Source organism: Pseudochaenichthys georgianus, chromosome 4, assembly GCF_902827115.2.
Source record: "Pseudochaenichthys georgianus chromosome 4, fPseGeo1.2, whole genome shotgun sequence".
NCBI classification, from domain to species: domain Eukaryota; kingdom Metazoa; phylum Chordata; class Actinopteri; order Perciformes; family Channichthyidae; genus Pseudochaenichthys; species Pseudochaenichthys georgianus.
Window position 1 is genome coordinate 42,153,531 of NC_047506.1, and position 9,674 is coordinate 42,163,204.

At 39.9% G+C, this 9,674-nt stretch overlaps 2 protein-coding genes across 2 annotated transcripts; both read right to left on the bottom strand.

The window, feature by feature from the left end:
• Window positions 1–244: 244 nt before the first annotated feature.
• On the bottom strand, window positions 245–3,465 carry LOC117445789 (uncharacterized). The gene is made up of 8 exons (XM_034081660.2): window positions 3,404–3,465; window positions 3,236–3,327; window positions 3,007–3,124; window positions 2,575–2,682; window positions 2,272–2,463; window positions 1,872–2,024; window positions 1,404–1,603; window positions 245–1,235 (listed from the first exon to the last, which is right to left on the bottom strand). Exons 1-7 carry the CDS (start codon window positions 3,414–3,416, stop codon window positions 1,404–1,406), a joined length of 876 nt encoding a protein of 291 aa, XP_033937551.1. The 5' UTR covers window positions 3,417–3,465; the 3' UTR covers window positions 245–1,235.
• A 469-nt stretch (window positions 3,466–3,934) lies between these two features.
• On the bottom strand, window positions 3,935–5,718 carry LOC117445790 (uncharacterized). Its single transcript, XM_071203039.1, has 5 exons — window positions 5,612–5,718; window positions 5,060–5,158; window positions 4,642–4,874; window positions 4,376–4,553; window positions 3,935–4,005 (listed from the first exon to the last, which is right to left on the bottom strand). The coding sequence occupies exons 1-5, from the start codon at window positions 5,664–5,666 to the stop codon at window positions 3,935–3,937; spliced, it is 636 nt and encodes a 211-aa protein (XP_071059140.1). The 5' UTR covers window positions 5,667–5,718.
• Between the last annotated feature and the right edge of the window lie 3,956 nt (window positions 5,719–9,674).

Below are 9,674 nucleotides of genomic sequence, written 5' to 3' on the forward strand. Positions count from 1 at the left end.
TTCTTCTTTATTTCTTGTCTTTTTATTTGTATTGTATAATGCCGTGTGTTTTAATGCTGCTGCAACACAAAGATTTCCCAAATTGGGATCAATAAAGTTCTATCTTATCTTAAACCAACAACCAGTGTTCCGGGTGAGGATCATCTCTTTACAAAGATATTCAAGTGCTAACCCATATTGTTACTTCTAAATGAATTTATTTCCAAACGCAGTGTGATGTAAACAACAAAAAGTACCACAGAAGTATGCTTAATATTTATTCATCAATCAACCACATCAATAACATTGTTTTTAAAACAATAAAATGGTCCTCTCTGGCAATGATTTATTTATGCGTTTCACCACAATACAAGTAAAAGGCCACCATAAGGTGTATGTCTTGATTCTAGAGCGTTGGGGTTAGTCTAACATGAAAAGCATGGACAGCAGAACATAAAATCAAGTTACGCAAACGATTATAACATACAGTATTAAGAAATCATACAACACAACCATTTTTTAATGATTTAACTATGTATATTAAACATGTACATTCTATGCGTCAATAAAATATAACAATGTATTATTTGGTTTTGAGAACAACAATGAGGTGATTCACCAAATAAACTAATTGATGTTTATCTCAATGTCCCTAATTATACATCCTAAAAGACTGTGCATTGTACATGTTGATTTAAGTACTTCAATCAATCAGGTTAATAGCTGGAGATCAAAAAGGAAATATAACTGACAAAGCAATTAAAGCAAGGAACGCAAACGAAAGCTGTTATTGGCCTGCGGTGTAACAGGTGCAGTCATATAAAGTTAATGACAGGTAAATCCTATAAGAGATCGAAAATAATAATGATGCATCCCGTTCTGGGACAAAGGGAAAGACGTCCTGCTCTTGGACAATCATGTGCTCACCAAGTTGTATGGTAACCAGCAAGATAGACTTGGACATTTAGCAATTTACATTCTAGTGTTTCAAAAAGGATCAAAAGTGAATGGTTCATTGCTCAGGATGCATTCCAGGGAGGCTGAGCGTTTTGTTCAATACAATTTAAGTTGTGTACAAGTGAAATATTTGGCCTGATGCTGCGGCATAGGGAAAAGTCATATGGTCAACATATTCAAGTGTGATTTTCCATTGAGGAGTATGAATACAATCTCTAAATATAAAGTCAGTAAAGTATTTACATTTCTGATAGCACATCAAGTCTTGGCGGATATTCGTGCTTGAGAGCAGCAGCAATCTGGGGAAATACAGAGAAACAAAAAAGAGGGGCAGATCAGAAACCACATTTGAGGTTTTTGAATATACAATGTATGTTAAGCATTAATTAATACAAAAGTAACAGCAACATGTCTAGGTTGAGGATAAATCAACAAAGATACTGTACATTAATTCATAAGTAAATTACCTAAATGATGTTTCCTTCTTCATCCTCACTGGTGTCTGGACTGCTTAGGCCACTTTGACTTTCCTCTTCATGTTGAAGGAAAGAAGCATCAGGACCTAAAGCAGTGTTGTACTGCTGCAGTACCACCTGCAACCTCTCCGACGCCTCAGCATGCTTCCTTCTTAGGGTGCACCCAAGTCCTCCATTCCCCTTGTCTACATCTGAAAATACACAAAATATTGTTATATGGACATACTACAAAGTAAGATTGCTTCACGAGGCCAGAGCACTTCAATGGAGTATATTCTCTCCCATGTACATAGAAAGATGATTGTCACTGTCATGGGACATCATTATGTCAAATGGCCGGGTCGAATGGGCAAAGGCCATTATACTCCATCCAATTTCTGTGACCAAGAATGATTTGGGCTGACTTTTTTTCCCCAACTCATACTTTACAAGGTAGGTTAAGTTTTGCTTTCAACTTACCTTCCTCAGCCACCTTATTTTTTAGAGCAACTGCCATGTTCTGCAACCATGTGCAATGCTGCGCCATCTCCAGCACTAGGATGCCTTTCTCCTCGTGCAGTCTCCGTGTAAGCATCACTTGATCCAGTATCTTTTTCTTGGCTGTAAAGTTAGCTAAAATCCAATCACAGTTATGTATATACACATGACTCACATTTTCACTATAGCACAACAATATGTTTAAAACTCCAAACATGTACTTTCAAAATAATCAAATGTATACACAATAAGAAAACTTAAGATATACCCTTAAACTAAATGAACGTTCTAACACTCTACATGATATGTGCATAACTCAGCAAGGTATACCTTCATATAACAGAACTTCAAATGAATTATTATGAAATATCTGAAAACTGACCCATGCCATGAACTTCCCACGGCCACAGCGCGGACATGATGCTCCCTCCAGAGAGGGAATGCTCCAGCGCAGCAACATCTATGCCTCTGGCAGAGTCGTGTACCAGCTGGTTGTATTTCAGTATCTCCTGGTTAAGGCGCTTGTTGTCGTCTGCAAGCTTCCTTCGAAGTCGATGGCGGAGCTTGCTGCTGTCTGAAAAAGACATGAGGTAGAGAGATAGGGATATGTGACAAACTATATTTGCAAGTGCAAAAAATATATATAATTCAGTAGGTTGAATCTGCAACCTAAAACATTATATACCATTCTGTCGGTAAAGGGATTGCTTCCGCTGCCTCACACTTAGGTAAAGCCCCTCAATGCCTTGCTGCAGTGCTGTTTGAAGGATGTCTTCAGAAGTACCCGATGTTCCTGGAGAAATAATATTGGCAGTCAAATGTACTGTTACGCAACACGTAACGGTTTTGAGAAACAAAGTTGTGCAACATATTTAACACCTTTTAACACAAATTGATGGTACTATGGAAACTGGAACATATCAGAGATAAACATGGACACATAGTTGGCTTGCTATTGCTTGAAGATTATGTCCCCGTCTACTGAAACCCAGTGAGGGTCCCATTACGTGGCATGACAAATCAGCCTTATATCATTGGCTGCTCTTTAGGATCAAATCTGTCCATTCAAACAGTCATGGACAATGATGTGTAGCTGGTGTCATCTCGTCGTGCTTACCAGACGCCCATTCCTTCACGTCGGAAATCCACGTCGACACCATGTCATCTGAGACACAATGTAGCTCCGTCTTGAGTTCTTCAAGACTTGCAGTCTCTTCCAGGAGCCTCTTACTCGTCTGATAAACAGTAGACGATGGACATTTATCAAGATTAAAACTTGCTATGATTAACAACAAGCCATGTGCAAATGACAAAGGACACAACCACACCTTTAATAGGAGGCTCACCTTCACATATCTTGTGGAAAGTGCCTGATGGAGGGTGTCACCTTTTTTCCTGTTCCATCCCATAGCATGCACTGTGAGCATGTCCAGTCGTGCTTTTGAAAGCAATAATGAGGTTATGATGTGTCATCTAAAAAAGTATGCAATAATAGGGCAAGCCCTTCCACTCACCTGCTTCGGACATGTATGTTGTGGTCAGGGCACAACGGGACAGGTAGCTGCTGACCTGCTCCACCTCTTACCCGGCGGTCACCCTGCTCCCTCCTGGTTCTTCCCACTCCATATCATCTGATGGTAAAAGGTTGCTGGAATGTTGTGCAAAGAGGCTACATACTACTATACTAAACAGTATAGCTTAGATATTTACTACTTCAGTATTATAAATATAAAAAATATAAATGTACGGGATACAAAAATATTTCACATACCTCGCATTTGGTAGCATGGGCTCGAGCATGCATTACACTGAGGAATGGCTTCATGGTGGTCAGCTCCTGGAGAGCAGGAAGGACACTTGCAGCGTTCTCCATGTACGGCCAGTACTTGCAAGCCACATCCATGGCGAAGAACTTGGCTTTGGCTGGCATGAGTTCCTTTTGAAGATACAGGGGGTAGGCGAATATCTCCCCCCTGTACATATTTAAGGCCTTCAAAAGAAACCCATGGCGACATACAGCCACCTCCATCCCTTCTTCATCCAGCTTAGAAGCCCTCCTTGACGTCTCCCTCGCTGCTGTCCACTGGGAGTCCCCACATGTGCCTCTTCCCTGGGTCTAAGACACGCATTACATCATGACAAATCAGTTAAAAGCAATGGAATCACGATCTACACCATTTGTTCTAATTATCTGATGTTGGAGTAGATGGTAAGGAGAAGTAGCTGAATTTGAAGAAAGTCAGGGTCGGATATACATGGCTATTTTTGTGATATACCTATAAGGTAAAATTATGAATAAAAACTTGCATTTTTCAGTGATCTCTGTATTTTGTCGACACATGCAGCCACCGCGCTGTCTTCTGCTACAAAGAGCCCATTAAAAAAGGCGCTGCCATCAGAACTGAGAACAAAAAGATTAGCAAATATATCCATGAAATATAAACAGTAATCAAAAAAGTTAAATAACAACAATGTAAAAATAGCACCTTCCACTTCGCCGAAAGCGATATAGCTTCCTGTTTCCATCGGCAGAAACAGCCAACATCTCCGGCGTGCAGGCAGGGCAGAGAAAGGAGCACCACAGCAGAGCTGGTCTTCCTCATACGAGGCATAGGAGAACTCCAGAAAGCTGCGCTGCAGTGCATCTCCGTTGACAGGTCCAGACTGGAAGATAATTACATATATTCCTGTGATTTTGTCTATTTACGGAAATGTTATAATGTATAATATGGTAAAGAACATTTACACTTACTCTTCCTCCACACTTTGTGCGATGCTCCAGCAGCTTTGCAAAGGCCTGTCTGGAGAATCCTGGAGAGATGACCTTGAGCTCTTCAAAGGAGCTCAGGAGGTCCAAGGTGTAAAGTGTGGAAATACTGACCGAAGCTGGCCAGTATCCACTCTTAAGGAGGACTTTCAAGTCGGGGGTCCACTGCTGCTGGCAAGTTTGACAGACATATAGTGGCAGATGCAAGTCATAACGCCCTTGGAACAAGTAAATACACATAATTAAGACACACTTTACAACAGTTCCATCTACAAATAGTCAAAGATTAACAGATATTACATGAAGGTTTTACTCCAATTGGAAGCACAATGCCTCAGCCCACAACAGTAAACATATAACAACAATTCAATAGAAATCCAAATATATATATATATTTGTTTACCATTGATGGTAATTAAAATCACTGGTTTGCCTGGTACCACAGGGAAGTGTTTGCCTTTACAGGAGCAGTTGGGTGCCTTCACAGTTGGCAATATGCAAGCTGTCAAAAAAAAAAAGAATAGCACTAATTACCATGATATGCTGGCCGAAGAGACATGTGCACATCAACATGCATGTTTGAGAGAGCATACCTTGGTCATGGGTCTCATATCCACCTTCCACTCTAACAACACACGTTGTTGGACTAATTGGTTTAAAAAACCCATTTATTAAACTGTCCCGGTTGTGGAGTGGCTGTTTCTTGTGATGAAGTACATCACAGTCTCCACAGAACCACTCCTCGGGGAGACACTCTCTACACCTTGGGAGGAAATACAAAATGATTCTAATGTCCTAGAATTACTTTCATTTTCATGTGGGTCTTCTCTAGGTATCCAGTTTTCTATCATCACAAAAGTCATGCATGTTAGCTGAAATAGCAGGGCACTGAGCATTAATACTGAACAATTACAATTAGGTAAAGTAATTTAAATAAAGGTAAATGTTATCTCACCTAATAACAGAGGCCACACAGGGGATGACCAACAGCCTCTTTCTCTAGAAGGCATTGTAGGTGGTGTGGTCTTGCTTCTCTCCAGCGCTCTGAGGCTTCCTGCTGCCGAAAAGGCCAGGATGAGGCAGAGCTTTGAGGCTCAGGAGGAGGACATGAGGAAAGGATGTCAGAGAGTCTCTCCATATTCTTTTCTGTGAACAGAATGGGAAAATGTAACTGTAAATGACTATATTTAAGATGAACACTAAAAATCAAGGATCATTTCTTTGCTCAGTATGGAACTGGCCAATATCTTTACTGAATTACATTCCTCGTCCGAGTCCTGAACTGTCAGTTGTGTATAAGGTTATTTTCTCTCACGAACACAATTTATTTTAGTTTTAAACTTAAAGCCATTTTTGTGATTTACCAAATTCGTGTTGTGCTGAAGGTTCAGTTGCAGAACCTCCACACGGGAAGACTGGAAGCCCTCAGTCGGGGGGGATGTGACTGTAAAACATCCCACAGAGGGTTAACAACAGATAACTGATGATTTGTATTATCTACCTATTGTTTAAAAGCTTGTGAAATTAAATAAAGCATAGTTCTTATGACACCACAGTGGGAATGTCTCCGACTGTAGTGTCACTATGCGTTTATATATTTGAATTATTGTAGACCCTCAACAAGCAATTACTGTGTTTTCATTCAATTTTCCAACCATTTATTTAGTAAATACATAAAAATGTAAAATAATTGGGATTTCAACCTGTAGCTGAGCCTTGGTGTCGCCCTCCACGCCTCCCTCTCGGCTTGCCACGTTCTACACAGCCCCTTTTAGGGGACTGTAAAGTGTCTCCTACAGAGCGTGCCCGTTTCCTCTCCTCCGCTGCTTTCTGTGACCAAGTAACAACTCATGTAAGGTTGATGTTGCTGATAAACTGATACCATATGACAGTGGACAAATAAAAAGGAAATTCATTCTCTTGAAGAACATTTTTGCTTCAAGTTTTTCCTACCATATCCAACTACTGAAGTAAAACAAGTTGAACGAGCTTTATTTAGTAAGCCTCTGCCCCCCATGTTGTAATGATGAACCGTTTTGCAAAGGCCCTATACATTGATCCAACATCCAGTTACTCTTGGCCTGTTCAGCATCGTTTGGATAACAGATAGTGCCACATTCAAGTAGGAAATGAATGAGGTCATATGGGTTAAAACACCAACCTTAGCTTCAGCTAGCATGTGTTCATGCTTCAGCTCAAGAGCCATGCGTTTCCCTTTTTTGGATGTGGAATTATTGGGGTCTGGGTTGTGTTTTGTTGCCATTGCAACACAGCCAGCCAGCCAGCCAGCCAGACACAAGAGATATGCAAACAAACAGCTGCTGTATGAGACAGACAGAGATAGTGAGACAGATTGTAAGATTGAGATGGATAGATGAAGAAATAGATAATGAATGATAGAAAAAGATAGAGACTATAAGAAAGCTAGATAGATAGACAGAGAGATAGGTTGAGTTTGGCTCTTAAAAGTGCCGTTGGTTTTATGATGGTGTAGATCAGTGTATGGGTTTGTGGTGTGGGTACAGGAGCTGCAGGAGAGAACATAACAAGTGAATTATGTAGTGAAACTAGCTTTTTTTAAATGCACATTGTGACGGTTTAACTAGTTTAGACAGACTGAGTTCATTTACGTGTTTCCTGTTTCATACGCGTAACAAGCACATGGACGTGCACATGGACTATGCCCCTCCCCCCAAACATATATTAAAATGTCGACCAGCGTTAGTACTGTCATGTGTAAAACAAAAGCGATTAAGATAACGTATAACTTACACTTTAACACCGACGTATGCAGCCGTAATCAAGACACATATTTTTCACACACCACTTATGAGCTGATATAAATGTAGCTAACTAGTTTAAGCTTATGTTGAACGTGAGCTAGCTAGCTAGCCGCCCGCAAGAATTATTTCACATTAATGTTGCTTTGCTGATTATGGCGAAGGCATTTCTCAGACTTAGAACAGTTCATTATGTATGATGAACCATGCGAGTGAAGGCTTAAAAAGATCCCCAATTATTAAATCTAAGCAAAACATGCATCAGACTTTAGTGACACAACTTACTTTGTCAGAGGATGGATTGCAATGCCGGTGGCAGCGGTCTTTGGCCAATAGGTGGTTCTCTGAATTATGTAATTTCCTGTACCGATTATACAATAAAATATTAATACATTTCCTGTATTTTGACACGATAACTCTTTAATAACCTAAGTAGCCTACGGAAAAAAAAGTATATATTGCCTTATAAAATACAGAAAAGTTTAAACATCTAGCATGATAATAATAAAAAAAACTAATGATATCTTAAACCAAAATAAATAAAATGGTGTAGTGCCGAGAGATATGGAGTCAGAGGCGGTGCAAGGAAGGTGCAAGAATAGCAATTTATTTACAAGCTGCAAAGGACATGTTGTCGGGTCGCAGCCCGGGTCGACAAGAGAGAGAGCCAAGAGGGCACACCTATTTATAGGTAACCCATAACATGTCCGTGTGGGAACAATAACCGCAACTGTAGTTCCAAGTATGAATTATGTCCCAGTGGTTAAATAGGTGGTCACCACAATGGAAAATTAACCGACAACAACAATTTAACATAAATAAAACAAGGGTTACATTTGAATCAATGTTGTGTAAAGTACCCGTTATGGTTAAAAACAATATTTTTTTATTTCTATTTTTTGAAAATAATACAGCTTCCGGCTTCCCGGGACACGAAGAGGAGACACGAACAATTCTTCCACTTGAAATGCGTTTAAACTGTGTCAGAGAGATGTTTAATCGGTTCATTTCAATTGTTTAATAATTGGTGTTTAATACTGGCAACTTCTAATTGTTGGAAAAAAAAAAAAAACGTTCCCAATCGAGACGCCCCATAGATCATTTTGGGGGGGGGGGCGTTCGACGGATCGATCCAGCTTCGATTCCGTAACCTTGACGCACTGCCAATCCAACATCCAATCCCGATTTGAAGTTTAATCACGTGGACTGTAGTCCTAAACGATATCTGGGGATTATGGGTAGTGTAGTGTCTTCGACCATCCTCACCTCGATGACAGCGCAAAGTCGATGATGCTCGAAATGTCCCTTATAGGCCTACGTCTGTTTCCGGTTATTTTTATTTTGAAATTCAGTTCCTGACGGACGCCAAAAAAGCCCGAGATTATTGAATTAAACCAATAAATAAAAGCAAGGACAATTGTGTGTTATTGGTGAGTAAATAACAGTGTGTTATTTTGAAAAGAATAACAAATTAGAAGGAAAAAAAGATTTAAAAAATACAGATTTCAGTATCCTGAGGCTCTGAGCCCCATTTCTTTTCATCACAGACGGCAACAAAAGTCCCAAATTATACGATTTAAAATAAAAGCAATACTTGTGGCTTGATATTGAGTAAGAACATGTTTTTATGAACCACACAAAATACGTGCTGCAGGCAGTAGAAATACATTGCTTTTAAATTCGTGCTGTGCAACACGAAAAAAATCGTGCTGTGTAACACGAAAAAAAGGGGCAAATCGTGATGGTGAACACGAATCAATAGATTAAAAATCGTGTTGGTGAACACGAAATGCCGTGAGACTGGGTTGGTTATTAGGTCTGCATACTACCACCTTAAGAATATATCAAGGATTAAAAAACTAATGTCGCAACAGGATTTAGAAAAGCTTGTCCATGCTTTTATTTTCAGTAGACTCGACTACTGCAATAGTGTATTCACAGGGCTCACTAAAAAAATCTATCAGAAAGCTGCAGCTGATTCAGAACGCTGCTGCTCGAGTACTCACTGACACTAGAAAAGTGGATCACATCACTCGGGTTCTAAGATCATTACACTGGCTTCCAGTCGGCCAAATAATTGATTTTAAAATACTACTGCTAGTTTTTAAATCACTAAATGGCTTAGGACCGAGGTATATAGACGACCTACTCCATCACTATGAAGCATCCAGGAGTCTCAGGTCTTCTGGGTCGGGTCTGCTCTCTGTTCCGAGAATAACCACTAAACATGGAAAAGCA

Coding starts and splice junctions, on each gene's coding strand:
- LOC117445789 (XM_034081660.2), bottom strand. Junction 3,125..3,235: donor TTTCCACAAGATATGTGAAG/GTGAGCCTCCTA, acceptor ACTGTTTATCAG/ACGAGTAAGAGGCTCCTGGA. Junction 1,604..1,871: donor AAATAAGGTGGCTGAGGAAG/GTAAGTTGAAAG, acceptor GTGTATTTTCAG/ATGTAGACAAGGGGAATGGA.
- LOC117445790 (XM_071203039.1), bottom strand. CDS start 5,666: ATGCCTTCTAGAGAAAGAGGCTGTTGGTCATCCCCTGTGTGGCCTCTG. Junction 5,159..5,611: donor TGTGTGGCCTCTGTTATTAG/GTGAGATAACAT, acceptor TTTTTTTGACAG/CTTGCATATTGCCAACTGTG. Junction 4,554..4,641: donor GCACAAAGTGTGGAGGAAGA/GTAAGTGTAAAT, acceptor ATTATCTTCCAG/TCTGGACCTGTCAACGGAGA.